General features: G+C 54.2%; 2 protein-coding genes across 6 annotated transcripts; both read left to right on the forward strand.

The window, feature by feature from the left end:
- Positions 1-1,195: 1,195 nt before the first annotated feature.
- On the forward strand, positions 1,196-6,513 carry DHRS13 (dehydrogenase/reductase 13). Its single transcript, XM_055256806.2, has 5 exons — positions 1,196-1,474; positions 1,591-1,709; positions 2,673-2,796; positions 2,988-3,299; positions 5,410-6,513. Exons 1-5 carry the CDS (start codon positions 1,348-1,350, stop codon positions 5,859-5,861), a joined length of 1,134 nt encoding a protein of 377 aa, XP_055112781.2. The 5' UTR covers positions 1,196-1,347; the 3' UTR covers positions 5,862-6,513.
- Positions 6,479-25,787, forward strand: FLOT2 (flotillin 2). Of its 5 annotated transcripts, none has more exons than XM_055256797.2 (11): positions 6,479-6,767; positions 15,523-15,604; positions 20,238-20,328; positions 21,321-21,444; positions 21,925-22,043; positions 22,166-22,279; positions 22,379-22,498; positions 22,588-22,802; positions 23,753-23,936; positions 24,265-24,414; positions 24,528-25,787. In XM_055256797.2, the coding sequence occupies exons 1-11, from the start codon at positions 6,719-6,721 to the stop codon at positions 24,564-24,566; spliced, it is 1,287 nt and encodes a 428-aa protein (XP_055112772.1). In that variant the 5' UTR covers positions 6,479-6,718; the 3' UTR covers positions 24,567-25,787. The 5 variants fall into 5 exon arrangements, with proteins under 5 accessions (XP_055112772.1, XP_055112773.1, XP_055112775.1 ...); XM_055256798.2 differs by lacking the exon at positions 20,238-20,328 and adding an exon at positions 18,593-18,683 and having other exon boundaries at positions 6,563-6,767; XM_055256800.2 differs by lacking the exon at positions 15,523-15,604 and having other exon boundaries at positions 6,566-6,767.
- Positions 25,788-26,940: the final 1,153 nt, after the last annotated feature.

The following is a 26,940-nucleotide window of genomic DNA, read 5'->3' on the forward strand; positions in this document are numbered from 1 at the left end:
ATCACCTGAGGTCAGGAGCTCAAGACCAGCCTGACCAACATGGAGAAATCCCGTCTCTACTAAAAATACAAAATTAGCCAGGCGTGGTGGTGCATGCCTGTAATCCCAGCTACTCAGGAGGCTGAGCCAGGAGAATGGCTTGAACCCGGGAAGCAGAGGTTGCAGCGAGCTGAGATCACGCCATTGCAATCCAGCCTGGGCAACGAGAGCGAAACTCCATCTCAAAAAAAAAAAAAAAAAAAAAAGACACCTGGACATGGTGGCTCACGCCTATAATCCCAGCACTTTAGGAGGCTGCTGAGGTGGGCAGATCACCTGAGGTCAGGAGTTCGAGACCAGCCTGGCCAACATGGCAAAACCCCCTCTCTACTAAAAATACAAAAATTAGTCAGGTGTGGTGGTGGGGACCTGTAATCCCAGCTACTCAGAAGGCTGAGGCAGGAGAATCGTTTGAACCCGGAAGGCAGAGGTTGCAGTGAGCCGAGATGGTGCCATTGCATTCCAGCCTGGGCAACAGAGGGAGACTCCGTCTCAAAAGAAAGAAAGAAAGGAAAGAAGGAAGGGAGGGAGGGAGGGAGGGAAGGAAGGAAGGAAGGAAGGGAGGGAGGGAGGGAGGGAGGGAGGGAGGAAAGGAAGGAGAAGGATTTGTTCGGAAGGCAAGGAAGGAGAAGGACTTGTTCCTAGAGGGAAAAGCATCTAGGACTAAACTCAAAGACATACGTGTATTCATGTACACACCTAACTTCAGAAGGGAGGGACTGTGCTACATACACCTCGAGTAAACATATGGAGATATGCAAGCACATGCATTGGCAGAGACTACAGATGCAGGCACATACCTGGAGGGACTCTGCCGGAATGCACACAAACACCTACAAGGTGCTTACATGGGCTCACACACAGGATCCAGAGGCACGCACACAACCCAAAGGGTGATCCTCGGGGCCATGGGCACATACACACCTAGAGATCATTCACATACAAGCGTTGCAGATGCATGCACATACCTAGCATGCACTCCCAGGGTGTACGTGGACACACACACCTAGGAGTTCACACAGGCACACACCTAGGGGGCGCTCCCAGGGCCCAAGTGCACACACGCACCTCAAAGGTGTCCACAGAGGCACACGCCCCCAGGACGCCGACGCACGCCTAGGGGGCGCTCGCAGGGCCGGCGCGCACCCGCACGCGCACACACCCCTGCCCAGCCTCCTGCCCGCCTCCGCCTTCGGAGGCTGACGCGCCCCGGCGCCGTTCCAGGCCTGTGCGGGGCGGATCGGCAGCCGCCTGGCGGCGATCCAGGGCGGCGCGGGGCCTGGGCGGGAGCCGGGAGGCGCGGCCGGCATGGAGGCGCTGCTGCTGGGTGCGGGGTTGCTGCTGGGCGCTTACGTGCTTGTCTACTACAACCTGGTGAAGGCCCCGCCGTGCGGCGGCATGGGCAACCTGCGGGGCCGCACGGCCGTGGTCACGGGTGAGTGCGGAGGCGGGTGAGTGCGAGCTGGCGGGGCGCGCGGAGAGGAGGCCGGGCCGGCGGTAGCAGCGGCCCGCCGGGCTCAGCTCAGCTCTGCTCCCGCCCGCGGTCCGCAGGCGCCAACAGCGGCATCGGGAAGATGACGGCGCTGGAGCTGGCGCGCCGGGGAGCGCGCGTGGTGCTGGCCTGCCGCAGCCGGGAGCGCGGGGAAGCGGCTGCCTTCGACCTCCGCCAGGTGAGAGGCAGCGGGGGCGCGTGGAACGGTGAGCCGAGAACCCGCCGGGACACGGAGAAGCCAGCAAAGGGGCTGCGGAGGATCCGGGTCCAGGGAGGAGAGTGCGGCGCGGGCGGCTGAGCGCGAAGAGGGAGTGCACGGAGCGCCGGGGTCACCCGAGGAAAGCGCACCAAAGCCGAGTGGGGGAGGGGCTTCCTGAAGGCCGTAATTGCAGGTCTGAGACGTTTAAGCATCAGTAGAAGTTGGATTAATGATTAGTAGGAAAGGGAACAGCAGAGGGCACAGCATAAGCAAAGGCTCTGAGGCAAGAGAGCTGGACTGATCGGAAAAACAGAAAAAGATTTAATAAGGCTGGAGCACAAAGTATGAGGAAGATGGGCAAATGAGGGGGCTGGAAAACCTTCTAGAGCCTATTGAGAAACTTGGATTTTATAGATTGGGTAGCAGAGACCAGTGGAGACCATGAACGGCCCTCAGTAGGCTCTGGACTGTCAGAATAGCCTTTGGAAGGAACCCCTTTGTGGCTGCGTGGTGCCTGGAGTGGAGGGGCAAGAACGGGAGAGAGGAGACCAGTGAGAAGTTACAGATTTTAGGGTAAATGGTAATGGGGAAAGGAGGTGATAATAATAATAGCAAGTACCTACCCAGTGCTGCTGGAGTGTATTTTACACATGTTAACTCCTTTCATCCTCACAACAGATCAGTGAGATTGGGACTGTTGTTATTATTATTCCCTTTATGCAGTGAGAGAACTGAGGCCCAGAGAGATTAAGTATCTTGCCCAAGGACACAGTTTAGTAAAAGGCAAAGTCAGGATTTGAATCCACAAACTTATCTAGTACACTCTAAGACACGGGCAGATTTTAGTAAACAGTAGGAGATGGACTCTCAGCATTTGGTGCCTGGGGAGAGGGAAGAGGAGAGAGATGCCTGGTGACAAGCCCAGCCCTTGCCACTCCACAGGAGAGTGGGAACAATGAGGTCATCTTCATGGCCTTGGACTTGGCCAGTCTGGCCTCGGTGCGGGCCTTTGCCACTGCCTTCCTGAGCTCTGAGCCACGGTTGGACATCCTCATCCACAATGCCGGTGAGGGGCAGCAGGCCCTGGGTGGGGGGGGGGTGGCAGGTGGCCAGGGGCAGCTGCCCCCTCCAGCGGGGGCCCTGCTGGGGCCAGTGGACACATGGGAAGGATGCCCCCTACTCCCATCTCATAGATAGGGATGCCAAGGCTGCAGAGCTCCTTCTGGAGCAGCCGCTCACATCTAGCCTCTGCCCCAGGGATCAGTTCCTGTGGCCGGACCCGCGAGGCGTTTAACCTGCTGCTTCGGGTGAACCATATCGGTCCCTTTCTGCTGACACATCTGCTGCTGCCTTGCCTGAAGGCATGTGCCCCTAGCCGTGTGGTGGTGGTAGCCTCAGCTGCCCACCGTCGGGGACGTCTCGACTTCAAACGCCTGGACCGCCCAGTGGTGGGCTGGCGGCAGGAGCTGCGGGCATATGCTGACACTAAGCTGGCTAATGTACTGTTTGCCCGGGAGCTCGCCAACCAGCTTGAGGGCACTGGCGTCACCTGCTATGCAGCCCACCCAGGTGAGGTCTGGTTCTTTGGCTTCCGATTCCCGTCTCCTTTCCTTGCCCCATCCTGTGCCCCCCACACCACTACCACCTCCCCACCCCCCATCCCTCATTGGGTCACAGAATCTCAGAGCAGGAAGGAAGCATAGTCCAAGGAGAGACCTGTTCCTTGCTGATCTTGGAACCAGGCTCTCCTGGTTTAGGTTCTTCCTTTCATACCACAAGCCTGGGTCCTGAGCCCTGGGGGGTATATGGCCATGAATAAGACCTGGATTCCCACCCGTAGGAGCCATCTGCACTGACTGAACTGATAATGATGATGATGATAGCTAATAATTCATCCAAGAAGCATTTACCGAGTACCTACTCTGTATCAGGCATTATTTGCAGTGCTGGGGATATAGCAGTGAACAAAACAAAGACCCTGCCCTCATAGAGTTTGCATTCTAGTTTGGAGGAGAGGGAGACAGCCAATAAATATATACGATGAGGGGTGGTGATAGAGTGCTCTGAGGAAAAAGGAAACAGGGCGAGGGGCAAATGGAATGGGAATATGGTGTGGCAGTCAAGGAAGACATTATCTATAAAGGTGACATTTGAACAGAGGCCTGAAAGATACATGGCTCAGTGGGGAGATGCCCAGAAAAAGAGAGAACAGCACAAATAATAAGTGCAGCGGGGCTGGAAGCAGTGGCTCATGCCTGTAATCCCAGCACTTTGGGAGGCCAAGGCTGGTAGATCACTTGAGGTCAGGAGTTCGAGACCAACCTGGGCAACATGGTGAAACCCCATCTCTAGGCCAGGCGTGGTGGCTCACACCTGTAATCCCAGCATTTTGGGAGGCCGAGGCGGGCAATCACAAGGTCAGGAGTTCGAGACAAGTCTGACCAACATGGTGAAACCCCGTCTCTACTAAAAATACAAAAATTAGCCAGACATGGTGGCGCGCACCTGTAATCCCAGCTACTCAGAGGCTGAGGCAGGATAATCGCTTTAATCTGGGAGGTGGAGTTTGCAGTGAGCCGTGATCACGCCACTGCACTCCAGCCTGGGGGACAGAGCAAGACTCCATCTCAAAAAAAAAAAAAGAAAAAGAAAAAAGAAAAAAAAAAGAAAACCTGTCTCTACTACAAATACAAAAATTAGCTAGGCATTGTGGCTGTCACCTGTAGCTATTCAGGAGGCTGAGGCAGGAGAATTGCCTGAACCTGGAGGTGGACGTTGCAGTAAGCTGAGATCTCGCCACTGTACTCCAGCCTGGGTGACAGAGCGAGACTGTCTCCAAAACAGAAAAAAGTAAGTGCAGAGGCCCTAAGGCAGAAGTTCCTGGTGTGCTTGAGAAAGGCTAATGTGGCTGGAACAGAGTGAGCAGGGAGAGTGGCAAGAGGTGAGGTCATAGAGAGGCACTGGGTCCTGTAGGGTTTGGAGGGAGGTTCACTATAGGCATTCTGGCTTTTACTCTGAGTGAGATAATTGGGGATCCAGAGGCACACTTTGTCTTATGGAAGAGGTTATGCCAGGATAACAAGATCTGCCATATTCATATTACCATGCTGCATTTTGGATAGTCACTGCCTAAGGCTCATTAGTAATTATAATAGCGATGATCGCAATTAGCCTTTATTAAGCCTTTATTACATTCCATATCACTAATGTCCAAAATAGTGGCTGGTATACTGCAAGTACTTAATAAATCCTGGTTAAACAAGGAACAGGACTTGAGCTAGAAGAAAAGATGGAGAGAGACTGAGAATTGTTTCAGGCATGGGACACAGCATGAACAAAATCTGGGATGTGGGGTGAACAAGCAGTCTGGATGGAAGGGAAGAGGCTTCATGCAGGAAATGAGTGAAGTCACCTCGCAGAAGCCCCGGATGCCTGGTAAATACTATCCTGGTTCCCTTGAAACCAGATTCTGTCCCTGTTCTTCTAGCTCTGTTCAATTTTTTTTTTTTTTTTTTTTTTTTTTTTTTTTTTTTTTTAAGAGACAGCTTGACTATGTTGCCCAGGATGGTCTTAAACTCCTGGGCTCAAGCGATCCTCCTGCTCCGCCTCCCAAGTAGCTGTGACTGTAAATACACACCACTGCGCCTAGCCCAACTCCTTTCTTTCTTCCTGCCTACAGGGCCTGTGAACTCGGAGCTGTTCCTGCGCCATGTTCCTGGATGGCTGCGCCCACTTTTGCGCCCATTGGCTTGGCTGGTGCTCCGGGCACCAAGAGGGGGTGCCCAGACACCCCTGTATTGTGCTTTACAAGAGGGCATCGAGCCCCTCAGTGGGAGATACTTTGCCAACTGCCATGTGGAAGAGGTGCCTCCAGCTGCCCGAGACGACCGGGCAGCCCATCGGCTATGGGAGGCCAGCAAGAGGCTGGCAGGGCTTGGGCCTGGGGAGGATGCTGAACCCGATGAAGACCCCCAGTCTGAGGACTCAAGGGCCCCATCTTCTCTAAGCACCCCCCACCCTGAGGAGCCCACAGTTTCTCAACCTTACCTCAGCCCTCAGAGCTCACCAGATTTGTCTAAGATGACGCACCGAATTCAGGCTAAAGTTGAGCCTGAGAGCCAGCTCTCCTAACCCTCGGGCCAGGATGCTTTCCATGGCACTTCATGGTCCTTGAAAACCTCAGATGTGTGCCAGGCCATGCACACACGGGTCTGTGATCTTGACCTCCATGGTTACTTTCTGGGGCCCCAAGCTGTGCCCTGGACATCTGTTTTCCTGGTTGAAGGAATAATGGGTGATTATTTCTTCCTGAGAGTGACAGTAACCCCAGATGGAGAGAGAGGGGGTAATATGCTAGACCCTGTGCTTCTCGGAAATTTCGATGTAGTATTTTCAGGCCCCACCCTCATTGATTCTGATCAGCTCTGGAGCAGAGGCAGGAAGTTTGCAATGTGATGCAGTGCCAACATTGAGAAGTAGTGAATTGAGCCCTTTGCAAGCATCTAGCTAGGCAGTTAAATTACCCCCATGTTAATGAGGCGAAATTAGGCTTCCGAGCTAAGGGACTCGCCCAAGGTCTCACAGTGAGTAGGAGGAGGGCCTGGGATTTGAACCCAAGGGTCTGAGGCCAGGGCCAACTGCCTTAAGATGGGTGCTGAGAAGTGTCAGGGCAGGGCAGCTGGTATCGAGGTGCCCCATGGGAGTAAGGGGACGCCTTCCGGGCGGATGCCGGGCTGGGGCGATCTGTATCCGGAGCCCCTTGGAATAAAGCGCGTTGACCGCCGAGGCTGCCCTCGCTCCTGCCTCAACGCGCCGGCCCCGCCCTCCGCCGCCACACTTCCGGCGGGGCTGCGACCACAGAGGGGCGCGGGCGAGCGGGCGGCCGGCCGCTGGGGGTGGCGGGATAGGCTGGGCGCGGCCGGCGCTGCGGACCCGCTGCTGCTGTCCGGCTCTGTGCGGTCCCGAGGGCCCTCCGTGCCGCCGGCGCCATGGGCAATTGCCACACGGTGGGGCCCAACGAGGCGCTGGTGGTTTCAGGTGAGGGGGCGGCGAGGAAGGTGGGCGCTGTGGAGGGTACTCGGGGTGGGTGCAGGGCTGGGGAGTGCACGGGGAAGAGCTGGGCCTGAGTCCACCGCGCGGCGCAGGGCGCTGGCCCCCGGGCCGCACCTGAGGCCCCTTCCGAGAGAGATCCCCTTGTGCTCACGCTTTCCTTGCTGCGCACCCTCGGGCACCCACCAGGGGCTCCCCCTCCCGCCGCGTGTTTTCCTGTGTTTATTTGCTTTTCCTCCCCCTCCCCCTCCCTAGGCGGGCCTCCCCGCCGCTCTACCGTGAGGTTGGGGGTCCCGAACTGAAGCCGCGGGGTTCCAGGAGGGAGGGAACGGGTGGTGCCGGGAACGCAGAGGTTTGGCTGAATTCCAGCGCCCGGGATTGGGGGCGGGTCGCGCAGCCCTGGAGGGCAGGTGCCTGTATGGGGAGGGGCCCTGAAACAGAGGTCCTTTCTCGGCACAGTCAGACCCGTTAATTCCAAGCAGGCTGGGGCTTGTTGGGGATTACCGGCACTGCCCGCCCAGGAGACGCGGGTGCGGCCTCTACAGGTTGGGAAACCCGGTTCTGGGCCGTGCAGCTCGGGATTGCAAAATGCTGCAAGTTCCAGAATTTCTGTCTAGGTGGGGCATGGAGACTGCGGTACTGGGGAAAAGGAGCTGCTTTGAGATTTTATATTTGGGGTGCTTTGAGAAGCGGCGGACACCTTGCAAGCCACCGGGTTGTGCAGCTCCTTGCTCTCAGGAGCTGGGGGAGGGGGGTCCTGGTGCCTGACAGCTTGGAGGCCTGGAGCTGGAGGAATTTCTCTTGTCTATCTTCCCACTATCAGTGCTGATTTTTTAAGCCTGCGTGCAGATTTGGTAGAACTGGTTACTGAAGAGATAGTAGGGGATAGAAGCCCTGAGCCAGGCCTTACAGCTGCCAACCCTTGGAAAGGGGTGATAAATCCACTGGGAATTTTCATTCCAAAACATGGCTTCAGGCTCACTTTGGATCTCAAAATCAGTCTCTCCACTGGGACATCCCCAGTGTGTGGGAGATAAGTACCCTATCCCCCTGAAGACCAGAAATAGCCTTGGGGACAGAAGGGAGACTCCCAGAGAACACTGAAGGCAGACTTGCTCCTCTATAAGACCTGGACCTGTCTCCCAGTCCCCACCCTTAGAGAAGGCTTTTAGAGACCAGAATCTGCACTGCACTTTGTTTTTCTTGTGGAATTTCGTTCAGGAAGCCCAGACTCTGAGCTGAGAAGACAAAAGCTCCAATTCCATCCTTGTGGAAAGGACTTGGGACTGAGGGGCATGAAGAGCCCCAGAGATGGGCTGCTCTGTGCCTTCCAGTTACTGAGAACCTGGTCTTCAGAACAGAAGTCAATGCTCTGTTAGCTTCAAAGCTATTTTAAGGGTGGGAAGAGGAGGTCATGCTGAGAACTGAGGATGCTCAGGTTGGGGGGGTGGCAGATAATGCCTGGCACAATGATACCTTGGGATTTGAGATGATCAAGCTGAGATCCAGCTCCCTCTTGTGTGTGGACTCCTGAGAGAGCAGAGCAACTGCTCCCACCCCTGCCCCCACCTGTCTGCCTTGCTCCTTGGACCTGGGTCTAAGACCAGAGGCACCTCACCCAGCCCAGTTTCAGAAGGAGGATGCTAATACATCTCATGGTCATCTTTTCCATCCTTTCTTATTATCTAACTTCCCTCCTTCAGTTTGTAACATAAAACCTTTTTTCTCTCTACTTTTGAAAATTTTAAAGGGGAATCCTTTTCATTTGGATGGGGTCGGGGGGTGGGGATAAGGGGGGAGAAAAGTGTAATTTTATTTTCACTCACCCTAACTGAAATTTAGTGTTTTCTGTGATTATGAATGTTGGCAACAATTCATGATAGTATTAGCAGAAAGTTTCCTACTACACTACAGTTATTTCTGGTACCTTGAAAATCTGGTACCTTGAAAATCCCAGCACTTTGGGAGGCCAAGACGGGAGGATCAACTGAGGTCAGGAGTTCAAGACCGTTCTGGCTAACATGTTGAAACCCTGTTTCTGTTAAAAATACAAAAAATTAGCCGGGCATAGTGACGCGTGCTTGTAAGCGTACCAAAAACAAAGGAAATAATTCATCTGTATTTTGGAATTAAGCTAATAATTAGATTTACCACTAGATCTTACTATTTAATGTATTAATAAAGAACGACATTACTGTATTGCACATTTGGTTGTTTTAAATTTTGATAACTTTCAATATAATTTCTTTCTTATGTATTTATTTTATGAATTTATAAGTATTCTTGGCCAGACTAATGCCTGTAATTCCAGCAATTTGAGAGGCTGAGGCAGATGGATCACTCGAGGCCAGGAGTTTGAGACCAGCTTGGGCAACATGGCAAAACTCTGTCTCTACCACAAAAAAAAAAAAAAAATTAGCCAGGAGTGGTGGCACATACCTGTGGTCCCAGCTACTCTGGAGGCTGAGGTGGGAGGATTGCTTGAGCCCAGGAGGCAGAGGATGCATTGAGCCAAGATCACACCATTGCACTCCAACCTGGGCAACAGAGTGAGACCCTATTTCAATAAATAAATAAATAAACCAATATTCTTGAGGAGGGGTCCTTAGGCATTGCTGGATTGATAAAGGGGTATGTGGTTCAAAAAAGATTAAACCCCCTAGTAGGATATGGACTTTTTTTTTTTTTTTTTGAGACACAGTCTTGCTCTGTCACCCAGGCTACTAGAGTGCAGTAGCATGATCACAGCTCACTGCAGCCTCGACCTCCTAGGCTCAAGCAGTCCTCCCACCTCAGCCTCCCAAGTAGCTGAGACTATAAGTGGATGCCACCATACTCAGTATTTAAAAAAAAAAAACAAAACAAAAAAAAACAAGGTCTTGCTCTGTTGCCCAGGCTGGAGTGCAGTGGTGTGACTTCGGCTCACTGCAGCCTCCACCTACCAGGTTCAAGCCATTCTCATGCCTCAGCCTCCCAAGTAGCTGGGATTACAGGCACGCGCCACAGTGCCCAGCTAATTTTTATATTTTTAGTAGAGACAGGTTTCACCATGTTGGCCACGCTGTTCTCAAACTCCTGGCCTCAAGTGATCCGCCCACCTCGGCCTCCCAAAGTGCTGGAATTACAGGTGTGAGCCACCATGCCTGGCTGCTAATTTTTAATTTTTTGTAGAGACAGGGTCTCCCTGTGTTGCCCAGACTGCTCTCAAACTCCTGGGCTCAAGCAATCCTCCCACCTCAGCCTCCCGAAGTGCTGGAATTACAGTCATGAGCCATCATGCCCAGCCAGGATATGGACTTCTTGACTAGTAGGAAGAAGGTGGGCTGGACACGGTGGCTCACACCTGTAATCCCAGCACTTTAGGAGACCAAGGTGGGAGGATAACTTGAGGCCCAGAGTTTCAGACCAGCTTGTGCAACATAGTGATGTAACAGGACGAGCTGCAGACAAAACTTCTCAGATACTGAGTTGTAGAAGGAAGGGTGTTATTCAGCTGGGAGCATCGGCAAGCTACGGCCTTAAAATCCGAACTCCTCGAGTGTACAATTTCTGTCCCTTTTAAGGGCTCACAACACTAAAGATTTCACATGAAAGGGTCGTGATTGATAGAGCAGTCTAGGGGATATGTGACAGGGGTTTCATGCACTGGTAGTCAGAGTGAAACAGAACAGGGCAGGGAGTTTCACAGTGTTCTTCTATACAATGTCTGGAATCTATGAATAACATCAGTTTCTAAGTTATGAGTTGATTTTTAACTATTAGGTTTAGGCCAGGCAGGCCCAGGCCTTGTTTCGAGCCTGGAACCGGGCTGCCTGTCTTTGATTTCACTTCCTTGTTTTTTTCTTAAAACAGGTATTGAGTATAAAACAATATGAGAGGGTCTCTCTCGTCCCTCAGGGAGACCCTGTCTCTACAAAAACAATTCTTTTTAATTAGACAGGCATTGCGGTGTATGGAAGGCTGAGGCTGGAGGATCGCTTGAGCCCGTGAGTTCAAAGCTGCAGTGAGCTGTGATTACACCACTGCATTCAGCCAGGTGACAGAGCACAATACTGTCTCAAAAAAAAAAAAAGAAGGTGGAGGAAGGCCAGGAAGGGCAGGGGATGCTCCTGAGAGGGCAGAGTGGTGGGCTGTGTCCTGGGGAAGGGCTAAGGGAATGGAACAGAGGTTATCGTAGGGTATTTTGTGGTTCTTCAGCTTAATTGTGGAAAGGGAAAGCAAGTTGGGTTAGAAAGAGTAGAGTGAGGTACAGTTAGGAGAAACTTCCAGGTCTTGAGACGAGTAAGAGTTAGGGAAATCAAGGAAGAGGCACCTAACTGGCCTCTTGGGAGGGGTGCTCAGGCTGAGTGACCAGGAAGCTGGCAGGAAGTTGCCTTCCAGGGGAGGATGCTGGTAGGGGCGGGCAATCTGGCAGTTTCAGCTTCCTGTTGTTGCTACCCTTGGGAACCTGGCAATGTTGCCCTTGGCCAAGGCCCAGCTTGAGCTGTGGCAGCCTGCTCCCCAAGCCAAAGAAAAAGGTAAAGGGTGGGCTGGGTGCGGTGGCTTATGCCTGTAATCCCAGCACTTTGGGCGCCTGAGGCAGGCAGATCACCTGAGGTCAGGAGTTCGAGACCAGCCTGGCCAACATGGTGAAACCCCATCTCTACTAAAAATTTAAAAATTAGCCAGACGTGGTGGTGGTTGCCTGTAATCCCAGCTACTTGGGAGGCTGAGGCAGGAGAATCGCTTGAACCTGGGAGGCGGAGGTTGCATTGAGCTGACATTGTGCCACTGCACTCCAACCTGGGCAACAGAACAAGACTCTGTCTCAAAAAAAAAAAAAAAAAAAAAAAGATAAAGAGTGGCCATCTAGGGCCGGGTGTGGTGGCTCACGCCTGTAATCCCAGCACTTTGGGAGGCCAAGGCAGGCAGATCACAAGGTCAGGAGATCGAGATCATCCTGGCTGACAAGGTGAAACCCAGCTCTACTAAAAATACAAAAAAAAAGCTGGGCGTGGTGGCGGGCGCCTGTAGTCCCAGCTGCTCGGGAGGCTGAGGCAGGAGAATGGTGTGAACCCAGGAGGTGGAGTTTGCGCCAGTGCACTCCAGCCTGGGCGTCACATCGAGACTCTATCTCAAAAAAAAAAAAAAAAAAGAGTGGCCATCTACCCTGTCCATCCCCCACCCCACTCCCTCATCCTACCCTCACCACTACCACCTTCCCACTGCACATTGAGAAGTCCCCTGGGGCTAGCCCAAGGCAGCCATGCCCCAGCCCCCACCAGGCCAGAAGATGTAGAATAAGCTGTGATTTTTGGTCCCCTTCCGGTTTCACTTGATCCTGAAATGATTTGGGTTTCAGATTGAGTGCTTGTCCTCAGAGGCCTCCCTACCCCACTTCCCAGGTCAGAGAAGCCTGGAATGCCTTACCTTGAACAGCAGCCCTGTTAACAGGTAGTTCTACCCCAGAGAAACAGAGACCCAGGACCCCCTCTTACTGTTCCCTGCCCACACTGCTCCTTGATCCCTGGACCTCTGGCTCTGCTACTAGAACTTCATGCATGGCAGCAGACCCAGAAAACTGGGTTACCCACCTGGTAAGCAGTATTAGATGCCAGCTCTCCAACCTTTCAAGCCTTCCCCACTGGGGGTGAAGTGGAGCAGGTCTTTATTTCTTTGCCTCCACCCACCAAAAATTTGTCCCCATTTTCCTGTTCTCTCCATTGTGTCTGTTTCTATCATTGTCCTCACCACCCACCCAAACCCAGACTCTACAGCTGCACTGTCCGATGTGGACAGGAGCCACAGGTGGCCATTTAAATTAATTAAAAAATTCAGGGCCGGGCGTGGTGGCTCACGCTTGTAATCCCAGCACTTTGGGAGGCTGAGGCGGGCGGATCACGAGGTCAGGAGATCGAGACCATGGTGAAACCCTGTCTCTACTAAAAAATACAAAAAATTAGCCGGGCGTGGTGGCGGGCGCCTGTAGTCCCAGCTACTCGGAGAGGCTGAGTCAGGAGAATGGCGTGAACCCGGGAGGTGGAGCCTGCAGTGAGCCGAGATCGCGCCACTGCACTCCAGCCTGGGCAACAGAGCGAGACTCTGTCTCAAAAAAAAAAAAAAAAAAAAAATTCAGTTCCCCAGTCATACCAGCCTCATTTGAAGTGCACAACAGTCATGTGTTGCTAGAGGCTGCTGTACTGCACAGCATAAACACAGAAGAAGATAGAGAACATTCCTACCCTCACAGAAAGTTGCCATGGATAAGACTGCTCTAGAAGTTGTCTGACAGTATCAGCCACCATGCCTTGCCTGGATTACTGCAAGAGACCAGTCTCCCTGATCCCAGTGTCTTCCTCCTCGTGCAAAGTGGTGTGTGTTTCTCAAGGGTAACCTTGCTCCCTGTCACTCACATACACAGCTTCTTGGCCTGACACACAAGACACTGTGTGATCTGCCCTCTGCCCCTCCACTTGCCTTGTTCCCTGCCGTGAGTCCTCAGAGACACTAACCCAGCTGCATGAAACTCCCCCAGACCCTTGACCTTGGGAGTCAGACAACCTTTTGAGGTTCTTTGAAGCTTTCATGAAAACCTAACTTTGTGAACATGGAAATGATAATGCTCGGCCAGGTGCGTCGGCTCATGCCTGTAATCCCAGCACTTTGAGAGGCCAACGCATGTGGATCGCATGAGCCCAGGAATTCGAGAACAGCCTGGGTAACATGGTGAAACCTTGTCTCCACAAAAAATACAAAAATTAGCTGGGCGTAGGGGCACACACCTGCGGTTCCAGCTACTCGAGAAGCTAAGGTGGGAGGATCGATTGAGCCCAAGAGGTGGAGGCTGCAGTGAGCCGTGTACTCTAGCAGTGCTGTACTCATGTGCAGTGTACTCTAGCCTGGGTGACAGAATGAGACCCTGTCTCAAAAAAAAAAAAAAGAAATGATAACACTCTGGTTTTTCCCAGATCACATATTTCCTTTGAATACTGTTTCCTGTACATTTTTTTTTGCACTGCAAGTTAACTGTCTGTCCAGTTTTATGAAGGTTTCCTTGAACTTGATGAGGAATTTTGGCATTAACAAGAGAGTTCACTACAAGAATCTCAGGAATTGCCGGGCGTGGTGGCTCACGCCTGTAATCCCAGCACTTTGGGAAGCTGAGGCGGGCAGATCACGAGGTCAGGAGATCAAGACCATCCTGGCTAACACGGTGAAACCCCGTCTCTACTAAAAATACAAAAAGTTAGCCAGGCGTGGTGGCGGGCACCTGTAGTCCCAGCTATTTGGGAGGCCGAGGCAGAAGAATCACGTGAACCCAGGAGGCGGAGCTTGCAGTGAGCTGAGATTGCACCACTGCACTCTAGCCTGGGCAACAGAACGAGACTCCTTCTCAAAAAAAAAAACTTAGGAATTGATTTTTCTCGTTTCTGTATAGGGATCATGTAGAACATGTCTACAGCATGGATCTGGGTTGTGGCTGAATTAGATATTCTGTGTAACTGACACACTGTTTCCAAGAACCACTTCCTTTTTAGGCCTTTTTGCTTTCTCTTCACTTCTCCCATTGGTACCACAAGTTAGCCTTTGTTTTGAGGCCTTGCCTTCCCCACCCGTTCCCACGAGAGGAACAAAGTCATTCCGAATGTTTTGGAAGTAGAGAACCAGCCTCACTGAGATGTGTCTGCCAGGCAGAAGAGCAAACCCCCTTGCCTTGGCTGGGAGACTCTTCCTTCCTTCCCAGCCCCCCAGTGTTGCCCCTGTCCGCATTCCCTCTCTGTCTACACCCACCGTGATAACAGGTGAGCTCCAGGGCATACTTGTTTATTGAATGAATTAATTAAAAATGGAAGCTGGACTGGGCGCGGTGGCTCATGCCTGTAATCCCAGCATTTTGGGAGGCTGAGGCAGGTGGATCACAAGGTCAAGAGTTCGAGACCAGCCTGGCCAACATGGTGAAACCCCATCTCTACTAAGAATACAAAAATTAGACGGGCATGGTGGTGCATTCCTATAATCCTAGCTACTTGGGAGGCTGAGGCAGGAGAATTGCTTGAACCTGGGAGGCGGAGGTTGCAGTGAGCCGAGATCACGCCACTGCACTCCAGCCTGGGCAACAGAGCAAAACTCCGTCTCCAGGAGAAAAAAAAAAAAAAAAAAAAAAGCTGGCCTGGCGAGGTGGCTCACACTTTGGGAGGCCAAGGCAGGCAGATTGCCTAAGGCCAAGAGTTTGAGACCAGCCTGGCCAACATGGTGAAACTCTGTCTATACTAAAAATACAAAAATTAGCCAGGTATGGTGTGGTGGGCACCTGTGATCCCAGCAACTCAGGAGGCTGAGGCAGGAGAATCACTTGAACCCAAGAGGCAGAGGTTGCAGTGAGCCACGATTGCACCACTGCACTCTAGCCTGGGCAACAGAGTGACATTCTGTCTGAAAAAAAACAAAAAAAAAAAAAAGAAGCTTTTTCAGATCACCTCTGCCCATTGTCCTGTTCTGTTCTTCTTTTCTCTGGAAGCACTTACATTCTGAACTATTCGTTGGCTATCCTTCTCTTTATGTAAATTGCCTGTCTACCAAGCTAGATTTTAACTCCCATAAGGGCAGGGAGAACTCTCTCATTTATGTGTAACAGCACGAGGCACCCAACAGTAGGCGTTGTCAAGTATCAGAGCAGGTAAAGGACAAAAGTTGCTGTCAGTGGGCTGGAGGGTAGACAGACCCAAGAACCGACTGACCTGCGGTGGTTTGCTTTGCTCCCCAGGGGGCTGTTGTGGTTCCGACTATAAACAGTACGTGTTTGGCGGCTGGGCCTGGGCCTGGTGGTGTATCTCCGACACTCAGAGGTAAGCACCTGGGGAGTCTAGGACCTGTCATGGAGTGGGCCACGGAGAGAGGGGCTTCCACCATTGTTCTGCTTCACCCTGAGGGTCAGCTAGAGCATCTACCATTTCCACATTCCATTCTGGCGGTGGAGGGGTGGGGTTGGGGGGGACCTCCTAAGAAGCATGTGAGATGGTTGCACAGGGGTGCAGGAGACACGCGTCAGGAAGGTCTGTCATGGGCACCCCCTCCTTAGTGGGTGTTCTTTTTTCCACTGGAGGTGGCATTACTTCTGTCCCAGAGAATTCAGGGTCATAACCCTGGCAGAATCTTGATTTCCTGATTATAACTCAAAGTTATTTAAGAAGTCTTTATTATATGCCCAGTTTGGAGTGGGCATATGAAGGGAGGAAAGGCTGGAGGGACCCCATGCATACCCTTCCCTATGCAGGCCCTGGGGTAATCCAGGCAGGGACCATGTGGCAGAGAAGGGACATAGAGTCAAAAGTGGTTCTGTGACAGTGGTAAGTTAGACAGGGAGGGGGACTTAACGAATTAGTGCTGGGGCTCAGCAAGACAGGTCTGGACCTCCTAAATCAGTCTGGAAAGACTTACTAGAGGAAGTGAGATTTCAGCTCCCCATAGGGCCCACCATCCAGCTCTACCTGCTGCTGCCTGCAGAGCCTAGGGCAGGGCCAGACCTGGCCTCTCTTGCCACCCTCACTGCCCACCCGGGAGATGAGGCATGCCAACTACCTTTCCACGATAGCCCCCTTCCTGATTATGGGAGATGGGGCAGTGGGGAGGGGAGGAGCAGACCCTTCCCAACCAGGACCCAGGCAACAAGGGCAGCAGAACTGTGGGCATGTTGCAAGGGGTTCGGTCACCCCACAGGGGAAATCATGGAGATTCCAGTGGAAACCTCCTCTGCCCCATCCCCCACCCGTCAGCAGCTCACGTCTGCACCAAGCTGCTAGCGCTTGAGGCTCCTGGGAGTCTGAGGGCATCTGCTAGGGTCGGGGGGAACGGGAAGAATGGCACAATGGATTAATTTCACTGGTTCCCAGTAACCGCTCCACTCTCCCACCTCTCCCCTCACTTTACACGGCCGGAGGTGAGCAATGCTGGGGACTCTTCTGGTCCAAGGCTCAAAGTGTCAGAGTAATCAGTAGTGGCCACAGCCTCCACTCGAGAGGATCCTGGCCGCACCTGAGTGGGCCAGTGGCCTGTCAGAAGCCGTGGGGAGCCCTCTCCAGACATACTGCCACCCCACACGCTGTGCATTCCCAGCACAACAGAGTATCTTGTCCGGACACCTGTCCTGCATGGGCAGCCACTGCTAGGCCAATTCCCCTGCAGTCCTTTGTGTGGATTCTTGGTCCCCTGCTCTCCCTTCTTGCTCCAGGGAGCAGAGCCAGGACAGAAGGGCCGAGCCTTTCTGACAGCAAGTTTGGAAGTTAGAGGTGAAGGGCCTTGTATCTCTTCCCAGGACACTGACCTCACACCCAGGCTCTACATCCTCCCTCTGGTCTCACTTGCTGGGTAGTCTGAGCCAGTAATCCTTCCCTTTCTTACCCCTTTTCTGGGGGGCAGTCTCTTCCCCAGTCTCTAGCCTGCTTGGGGGACAGCTCCACAGCCTGGGGCCTTTATTTCCCTAGGCTGGCAGGAGCCTCTCAGGTCAGAGTAGAGGCTTCTAACTCAGCCTGGATACTCAGCCTCCCTCTCAAGGTCCTTTCTGCAGCTGTCTATATGTCACTTGCCCTTGGGGTCAGCCATTCTTCTTCCAGGCTCAATGACCCCTCCTGCTGCACTTTGCTGCCACATCCTATACTATCCCGAGGCCCTGATATGGGCAGCTCTCTCCCTCTTACCTGAGCAATTCTTCCACCTTTGGCATCTGAGCTGCAGCCTCCCTTCTTCCCTCCCCACTACCCTTCCTCCCTCCCTCTCTCTCCCCTATTTCCCTCTCTCCTTCCCCAGAAGAGAGCTTGGTGGGTTCCTGTCTGAGCTGTGTCAAGAATCCTCTCAGGCCCAAGGATGCTAGTGTTAGGGGCTGGAATGAAGGCAACTTTTGCATGCCTGCATGGCCAGTGCCCCAGGGCTGGCACTGTGGGGATGGCCCCTCCTGGGATTGAGATGGGGGCTGTACATCGACTGCTGCTCCTTATCACCCCCTCCACCTGCTTCTGCCCCTTCACCCTCGGCCTCTGCCCTCTCTTCCTTCCTCTGATTTAGGGAAACCTTCCACACTGTCCACAGCCTGGCCTCTGCCTGGACAACCACCCTGCACACACACTGCCTAGGGAGGCCCAGCCAGGATGGGCCAGGGAGCTTTGAGGCACCTTGTTTTCTTTGCCAATAATCTCTCTGCCCCTGGCCAACTTTGGAAATTCCCAATTAAATGTTTCCCTTATCTCCCGGTTGTCCCTGAGTATTCTGGCAGGAGCACACTTTCTCCCCCAGCCTTCCTTGGCCCCCCACATCAGAACATTTGGGCTTTTCTGGCCCCGCCTTGCCTTAGCGATAGATAGTGCAGACCTGGCGGATTCAGTATTTGCTAAAGCTCAGGAGTCCCCAGAATAGCCTTCCACTCCCGGTTTCTGGAAACACAGGTTTACCTGTGTGAAGATGGGGGGCTAAGGCTCAGTCTCCCAGATTGCGACAGGATCCCTGGGAAAGTGAGGTGGGGGGCAACCCAGGTGTCCTGTGCACAAGCCTCCTGACCTCAGGCCACAGGCCCAGGGTGGCAGCAGGCATCTTCCCCAGCACAGCAGGCCCTCACTGAAAGGGTTTGGGGGCTAGAGGAGAGACCCAGAGGCCTCGGATCAGCACAGGGGGTCTCTGCTCTCCTGCAGCCCTCGGCTGAGCTGACAGTTGGGGGGTTGGATTACTGACAGCATGCCCCCCCGCGTCAGGCATCGGTGCTTGTCTGGTAACTACTGTGTGTGTTTGCTGTGTCCCCTCCTCCCCTTCCTGTCCCTACCTCTCCCCACCCCCTGGCTGCTCCTCAGACTGTCTCTGGAGGTTATGACCATCCTGTGTCGCTGTGAGAATATTGAGACGTCGGAGGGGGTTCCACTATTCGTAACAGGGGTTGCACAGGTAATAACCCACCTGCTTCCTCCTCCGTGTCTAACCTTCTCTCTTCCTGCCCTGCGGGGCCTGGCAGACAGGAGCCGATGGACTCCCCTCCTGAGACCGTGCCTTCCTCCCTCTCCTCTTTTCTCTCCTCCACTGCTCTGGGTGCCAGGATGGATCCCTGTAGATCCCTAGGTCCCTTGCCCTTGCCTATTGGACTGCAAGTAGGGAAACAGCGAGGGATTCTGGAAGCTCTGCCAAGTCTGCCAGTGAGTGTCCCTGGATGCCAGGCCTTCGTTACCATGCAGCCATAGCTGGCGAAATCTATTCTTGGGCTTGGGTGTTAATTAGCTCCAAATGCTTACTCTGTCATGTGTGGGTTCCCCTCTTCATTGCTTCATTCACCAGCTCTCTACTGAGTACCTTCTCAGTTTGAGGCATGTGGACTGCAGGAGCGAACAACAAAAAGGCGCTGCCCCCTCAGAGCCTGTGTGCCAGCGGGTTCCCAGGCTGGAAGAGGCCTGAACCGCATCTTTCTCACCCCCGCCCTCTGCATTCAATTGCCCTTCAGCCTCTGCTTAGGCAAAAACACTACACCACCACTCCCTTCTTCACCCTTCCTGCCATCTCTAATGGGGAAGGGGACCATCCCCATCCCCTTAGCCCTTGTAGCCATGGGAGGTGCAGAGGCCTGAGAGGCTCAGAGCACCTTGTGTGGAAGGGGTAGGGTCCAGGCCTCCCTCAATACCCCATTTGATGCAGTCCTCTCCCCTTCCACACCCACACCTACACTTGAAACACCTGCAAAACCCAGATCCCTTTTAAAGTGGGTGACTGTGGACCCTGGAGGAGTCAGATTACGTGGCCAGAACAACTCTTTCCAGGGTTAACACTCCTTGGCCAAGAAGCTCTAGTGTGACCTCAGTCTAAATTTCCCATGTGACCCACCTGGGCCTAATACCAGACGTGGGTTTCAAGTCAAAGGCTGCAGCCACCAGGTAGGGCTTCTCTGGCAAGGGGCAGGTACAGAATCACTTCCATCTTAGCCCAGCAGTGGGCATACTCCAGGATGCCAGGCAATCAGACAGAGCTTTCCAAGCAGCTTCCTGGGGCACCCTGGGGTGCTGGGTAGACCAAGGAATGGGCAAGGGCCCCTGCGGGAGGCTCAGTTGACATCCACGGATGGCCTGCATGGCAGGGCCAGGAGGACCAGCACTGACTTGCTATCCCAGAACATACACACAGCTACACCTGGATTCTTCCCCGACCAACAGCCCCTGACCACCCACAGCCACTTCTTTCTACTTCCTTTTCCTCACAATTCCAGCCAGGCTGACTTGAGCAGAGGGTGTGTGCACATACGCAGCCCACTTCTGCTCCTTCCCCTGGGGCCACCTGCACCCACCCTGCCCTCGTGCCCACCTCCCTCTCAGATACTCCCATCTCAGCCCCATGGAGAGTCCTCCCTCCACCTTCCTCACCAGGACCCAGCCGGAGCAGTGAGGTACTGGCCTCTTTCCCAACACCACCAGGCCCTGCGCCCCCAGACCCATGCCCCTGTTTTGCGTTTCTTGGCAGGATTTCCCTAGAGATTATGACGTTGCAGCCCCGCTGCGAGGACGTAGAGACGGCCGAGGGGGTAGCTTTAACTGTGACGGGTGTCGCCCAGGTATAGTAACTCAGCAGCCCTGCGCATGTCCGTTGAGCTGCCTGGTCCTGTACTCGGGTTTGGGGGGAGGAGGCGAGGACAGCAGCCAGGGGCAGTCTCTCTCCAGCGCCCCAGCCCCCTCAAGTCCCACAAGAGAGGGCCAGTCGGGTCGTCGCCACTGGAACGTGCTCACCGGGCCCTTCTGGCCACCCGGCAGGACTAACAGACACCCCTTCTCTCCTCAGCGGGCCCACGAGGGACAGAACCAGTGCTGAGGGCTCCTGGCTCACTAACCCCACCCCCATTCTTTGCAGGTGTTGGAAATGTCAAGCCCCAGAATCCAGGCCTTCCTTGTTCCCTGGGTATGGTGTGGGAGGGGTGGGGCCCAAAGGGAGAGGCCATGTGAGGCAGAGGAGCTCTGGACTCTGGGAGACGGAGGCTGCGTCATATTCCCAGCTGGGGGCCTAGGTGAGGGCTTCCTGCCCCGATCCACCTCTTGGCTTCACAGGGCAGCGAGGTTCAGCCATGCTGTAGGCCTCGGCGAGGGGTTGGCTGAGTAACTCAAGAAAGAGAGGCACCCTCGGTTGCATCCCCCACCCCTCTCCTGCCCCGTCCAGCTCTTTCCTTCTCTGTCTGTGTCCCTATTGCTCATTCTGCTTGTCATACTCTCTGCCCCTCAGCCTGAGGGTCTCCCACGTGTAGGAAGCCTGCAAGGGAGGAATTAGCTGGTGAGGGGACAATAGGCTGGAGGGGTGGGGAGACAAGCCCCGAATGCCCAGGAGAGGCCGTGGCAGGGCCTTGGGCTGCGAGTGCAGGTGAAGTTTCGCAGTGTGAGAAGCCCTTGTGCTGCTGTCTCCCCACTAGAGGCCTCAGACAGATTCCAGCCCCCCAGGGCCTCCAGGTCTGAAAAAAGGAAAGAAGGAGGCATAGCCACCATCCTGCCTACCTCTGGGTCTGGGGCCTCCATCTGCCTCGCTCCAGCCTGGCTGAAGTGCCTTTGTCATCACTGGCAGGTGAAGATTATGACGGAGAAGGAACTCTTGGCCGTGGCTTGTGAGCAGTTTCTGGGTAAGAATGTGCAGGACATCAAAAACGTCGTCCTGCAGACCCTGGAGGGACATCTGCGCTCCATCCTCGGTGAGGCCCTGTTCAGCCTTTGAGGAGCCTCACGGGCCCCTAAGCCAAGGCAGGGAGCGGTGCAGGGCTGGGCAGGGGGCCTGTTTCACAGGAGTTTCAAGCTAAAACATTTTTCCTCAAATATTTAATTTCAAAACTTCAGGTGACTTGAGTGAAGGGAGGGCATGAGTGAAGGAGAGGGTGTGAGTGAAGGGAGGGCGTGAGTGAAGGTGGGCGTGAGTGAGGGGAGGGCGTGAGTGAGGGTGGGATGGAGGCTGTCGGTCTGCTCAGGAACCTAGTGCTGCTTGGGACACTTTTCCTCGTTCAGCCTGGACTGTGCACCAGGAAGCTCAGTGTTAAGTGCTGTTGAGAAGATACCCCAGGAAGACCCAGCTCAGAGTGCAGCACCCCGCATGCACCCCGACCTCTACATGCATGCCTCCTCCCTTCCCCAGCTGGCTGGGTCCCTGGGGAGCCAGCCTCTGATCCCTCTGCCCCCAGGGACCCTGACAGTGGAGCAGATTTATCAGGACCGGGACCAGTTTGCCAAGCTGGTGCGGGAGGTGGCAGCCCCTGATGTTGGCCGCATGGGCATTGAGATCCTCAGCTTCACCATCAAGGTACGACGTGATGGGAAGCTGTATCTCCTGGCGTCCATCTGGGAGATGGTGGCTTGGCTAGAGGGGCACCTTTGTGCCTCTGGCTGCTCCTTTGAGCCTCTGATACCCCCTTCCCTCTCCAGGACGTATATGACAAAGTGGACTATCTGAGCTCCCTGGGCAAGACGCAGACTGCCGTGGTGCAGAGAGATGCTGACATTGGCGTGGCCGAGGCTGAACGGGACGCAGGCATCCGGGTACGTGGGTTCAAGGATGGGAAGCTCAGGGGTGATGGGACCATGATGACTCAGGACCTCTACTCACTCACCTGCCCCTTCTGCCCCTTTTGCCCCCAGGAAGCTGAGTGCAAGAAGGAGATGCTGGATGTGAAGTTCATGGCAGACACCAAGATTGCTGATTCTAAGCGAGCCTTCGAGCTGCAAAAGTCAGCCTTCAGTGAGGAGGTTAACGTCAAGGTGAGCAGCCTGAGGGCATCCTGGGTTGGGGCTCAGGGATCAGGACTTGGTGACTAGCCTCTAATGTGCCAACCACCCTCTTGCCACAGACAGCTGAGGCCCAGTTGGCCTATGAGCTGCAGGGGGCCCGTGAACAGCAGAAGATCCGGCAGGAAGAGATTGAGATTGAGGTTGTGCAGCGCAAGAAACAGATTGCTGTGGAGGCACAGGAGATCCTGCGTACGGACAAGGAGCTCATTGCTACAGTGCGCCGGCCTGCCGAGGCCGAGGCCCACCGCATCCAGCAGATTGCCGAGGGTGAAAAGTGAGAGCCGCCCAGGTGCCGGGGTCAGGGCTTAGTCAGGCTCCTCTGCCTTCAGTGCACTCCCTCTACTCTCCTGACCACAGCTTGGAAGCCACTTCTCCCCCTCCACTGTGTCTTCTTACTCACTGTGAAGTGAGGATAACCCCACGTCCCCTGCGGGACTGCTGTTAAGAAGACTAAATAGAAGGCCAGGCGTGGTGGCTCACGCTTGTAATCCCAGCACTTTGGGAGGCCGAGGCGGGCGGATCCCGAGGTCAGGAGATCGAGACCATCCTGGCTAACACGGTGAAACCCCGTTTCTACTAAAAAATACAAAAAATTAGCCGGGCGAGGTGGCGGGCGCCTGTAGTCCCACCTACGCGGGAGGCTGAGGCAGGAGAATGGCGTGAACCCCGGGGGATGGAGCCTGCAGTGAGCCGAGATCGCGCCACTGCACTCCAGCCTGGGTGAAAGAGCGAGACTCCTTCTCAAAAAAAAAAAAAAAAAAAAATACAAAAAATTAGCCGGGCGTGGTGGCGGGCGCCTGTAGTCCCAGCTACTCGGAGAGGCTGAGGCAGGCAGGAGAATGGCGTGAACCTGGGAGGCAGAGCTTGCAGTGAGCCGAGATTGCGCCACTGCACTCCAGCCTGGGTGACAGAGCGAGATTCCGTCTCAAAAAAAAATAAAAAAAATAAAAAATAAAAAAGACTAAATAGATAAAGGAGGCTCCAGTGCCTGGTGTAGTGCTTGGGCATAGACAGCATCCTGGTTTGTCTCCTCCCACTTACAGATGGGAGCTTGTGGCCTTTCCCTGGCCAGAGCTGGAAGGTCAGGCCACCCCCGTCCGTTCAAATGTCTCCCACCCCTGACAGCCCCCAGAGCAGAGGGTTTGAAGGTTTGCTGGCCCCCAGGCAAGGCTTGAGAGGACCCTGGTACGTCCCACTGATCCTGCCTGGCCTGGGCTCCCCCAGGGTGAAGCAGGTCCTCTTGGCACAGGCAGAGGCTGAGAAGATCCGCAAAATCGGGGAGGCGGAAGCGGCAGTCATCGAGGCGATGGGCAAGGCGGAGGCTGAGCGGATGAAGCTCAAGGCAGAAGCCTACCAGAAATATGGGGATGCAGCCAAGATGGCCTTGGTGCTGGAGGCCCTGCCCCAGGTGAGGCTTCCACCCAAGCGGGTCCCAGGGTTCAAGTGTCCTTGCTTGACAATCTGGGCAAGTGCCAGAACTTCTCTGGGCCTTAGCAGTAACACAGGGACAGATGGCTAGAAGGGTTAAATGAAGAGCATCCTCAGCAGGGGGCAGGAACCCTACAACAGGCCTAAGCCATCCCTGGCCCACAGGGCCTCTTACCATGGCTCGAGACTAAGGGCCGCCCAGGCTGCTTTGGGGTTGGAGTGAGTTAAGGAAGGGAGGGAGAGATGCTGGACCGGGCTGAGAACAGAGTCAGCACCAACCAGGCTCTCCTCCCACTCTTACCTCCTAGATTGCTGCCAAAATCGCTGCCCCACTTACCAAAGTTGATGAGATTGTGGTCCTCAGTGGAGACAACAGCAAGGTCACATCAGAAGTGAACCGACTGCTGGCTGAGCTGCCTGCCTCTGTGCATGCCCTCACGGGCGTGGACCTGTCTAAGGTATGTGCCTGCCTAGCTGCGGTGGGGTTGCCCGGGCAGCCCATCAGACTGGCCCAGGCAAAGTGGTCCTGGGCCCTGGAGCCAAGGCCTTATGGCATCTCCCATCCTTGCAGATACCCCTGATCAAGAAGGCCACTGGTGTGCAGGTGTGAGGCTCCTGCAGGCCCACTCACTTCAGCAGCCACCCGGCCCTCCCTCCAGCACCCGTTTTAATCCCACAGAACAACGGGAACGTTACTGACTCTGGTGCCTTATCTTGAAGGGACCAGAAGTGCTGCGTGTTCAGGCCATCTCTGGCTGTCTTCCTGTCTCTCCTGTCTGTCCACCTCCTCCTCTTCCTCTCCTTCACCCCACTTTCACTGCCACTTTCATCAGGTTTGTGTCTCATCTCCCTGTGTGACTTTTCCTTTGTCTGTCTTTTTCTCTCCCCCATGCACATCATGTAGATTAAGCTGAAGATGTTTATTACAATCACTCTCTGTGGGGGGTGGCCCCGCTGCTCCTCAGAATCCTGGTGCCTTGAAGTTCTCTGTGCATCTGTCCATCCTCCCTATGGCCCTGGCCAGAGCTCAGCATGGGCAGGGGTTCTGGATAGGACGGTCACTGTCCTCTCTCCTGGACTGGTCTTCCCAGCCCTAAACCCTGCCCCAGGAAGCCCACAGCCTCACCCGCTGCTGCCCCTCTGGGTCTGGGCAGCCATGACCTGCAGGGCCCAGAGACACTGTCCTTCCCCTCATCCACTCAAGGCCCCGGCCGGCGCTCATACCCTGTTCTTTCTCCCTGACCCCAAGGGCACAGAGGCAAGGCCTCCTGTCTACAGCAGCTTCCTCAGTTTCCTACTGCCTTAGGAGGCCCCTGCTTGTGCTCAGGGAAGGCCTCTTTATGGGCATGTTCCTGCTGGAGCGGTGGGGTTTGGTCCCAACTCTGCTAAGTTTTCTGAGATGAGGGTCTAGCCCTGTTGGGGACAGAAAGTGTGTAGACCTTCTTCCTGCTAGGGCTGCACTGTCCTGGGTGTTGGGCCCTTCTGGTGGACAAGGCTGTGCCAATCCTGTACAGAATCGAGTGCTGTAGCCTGGCCAGACCCCAGAGCCCTTGTGCCATCTTTCTTCCTGGCCAGAGTGGTGGGGTTTCAGCCATGGGGAAGCAACCCAATCCTCTGTCTCCTTGCTCCAATGGAGGCAGAAGAGCCCAGGACCCAAGCGTCTTGGCAGGGGTGCTGTGAGTGTCCAGTGGTCCCAGCTCCCCACCCTGGCCCTGCCCCAGCCTGTGTAGCTCTTCCTGCATGTGGATGCTGCATGTCTGGTCTGGGGCTTGGATGTTGCACTGCCCCACTGCCTGTCCCTTCTGGTAAAATAAAGATCTCTTAATGCCCACCCCTGCATTGTGTCTTCTGTGAGGAGAGAGACTGCGAACCAAGAACCAACCAGGTCCCCTACCCCTCTTCAGCTTCAAGGCAGCCTTTAGCCCGTTCTTCCCCATTCTAGCCACTGGGGAGCAACAGCACACTGGCCTTGCCCCCAGTTGTGCCTTGGACATGACTGATTTGCTAAGATGCTTAGGCCAAACCCCAGCCCTGGAACACCTGGCTCCATCGCAGGCAGAAGGTGGAGGGGGCTAGCAGGGCGCAGTTGCACACGCCTGTAGTCCCAGCTGCTCAGGAGGCTGAGGTGAGAGAATTGCTTGAGCCCAGGAGTTTGAGTCCAGCGTGGGCAACATAGCAAGACTCCATCTCTTTTTTTTTTTTCTTTGAGACAGAGTCTCACTCTGTCGCCAGGCTGGAGTGCAGTGGCGTGATCTTGGCTCACTGCAAGCTCTGACTCCCTGGTTCAAGCGATTCTCCTGCCTCAGCCTCCCGAGTAGCTGGGATTACAGGCATGCGCCACTACACTCAGCTAATTTTTATATTTTTAGTAGAGGGGGTTTCGCCATGTTGGCCAGGATGGTCTCGATCTCCTGACCTTGTGATCCACCCGCCTCTGCCTCCCAAAGTACTGGGATTACAGGCGTGAGCTGCTGCACCCAGCAGCAAGACTCCATCTCTTTAAAAAAAAAAAAAAAAAAGAAGAAAAGGTTGAGGAAGCTGCCAGGTTCACTGCACCTCTGTACCACTATACTGAGCCCTACTCAGTAATGGAGCCCATCTCTCAGGCTTAAGAGCTTAGACTCTGAAGTAAGGCAATGTAGGTTTAGATTTTAGCTTTATTGTTTATTATCTGTGTAATCTTAGGTGAGTAACTTCATCTTTCTGGGCCTCAATATTCTTATTCATTTAATGAATTTATCAAATGCTTGCCATGTACCAAGCATTGTCTTAGATGCCAGAGCAGTGAGTCAACAAAATAAATGCATAGCCGTTCAAGCTTACATTCAGATAGAAACAAGAAAAATTAAACGTACAGTATGTTAGATAATGGTAAGTCATAAGGAAAGGAAGTCAAAGAAATAATAGGAAGTGTGGGAGGCCGCTGAAATTTTAGGGTATCCAAAAAAGGCCTCATTAAGAAGGTAGCCCTGCCGGGTGTGGTG

This window comes from Symphalangus syndactylus, chromosome 20 (genome assembly GCF_028878055.3).
Source record: "Symphalangus syndactylus isolate Jambi chromosome 20, NHGRI_mSymSyn1-v2.1_pri, whole genome shotgun sequence".
NCBI lineage: Eukaryota > Metazoa > Chordata > Mammalia > Primates > Hylobatidae > Symphalangus > Symphalangus syndactylus.

What these genes read in the sequence shown, in the direction of transcription:
- FLOT2 (XM_055256797.2), top strand. Translation starts at nt 6,719, where the DNA reads ATGGGCAATTGCCACACGGTGGGGCCCAACGAGGCGCTGGTGGTTTCA. An exon ending in TGTATCTCCGACACTCAGAG is followed by an intron (nt 15,605 to 20,237) that starts GTAAGCACCTGG and finishes GTTTCTTGGCAG; the next exon opens with GATTTCCCTAGAGATTATGA. An exon ending in CGGGCGTGGACCTGTCTAAG is followed by an intron (nt 24,415 to 24,527) that starts GTATGTGCCTGC and finishes CCATCCTTGCAG; the next exon opens with ATACCCCTGATCAAGAAGGC.
- DHRS13 (XM_055256806.2), top strand. Translation starts at nt 1,348, where the DNA reads ATGGAGGCGCTGCTGCTGGGTGCGGGGTTGCTGCTGGGCGCTTACGTG. An exon ending in CCGCACGGCCGTGGTCACGG is followed by an intron (nt 1,475 to 1,590) that starts GTGAGTGCGGAG and finishes CGCGGTCCGCAG; the next exon opens with GCGCCAACAGCGGCATCGGG. An exon ending in CTGCTATGCAGCCCACCCAG is followed by an intron (nt 3,300 to 5,409) that starts GTGAGGTCTGGT and finishes TCCTGCCTACAG; the next exon opens with GGCCTGTGAACTCGGAGCTG.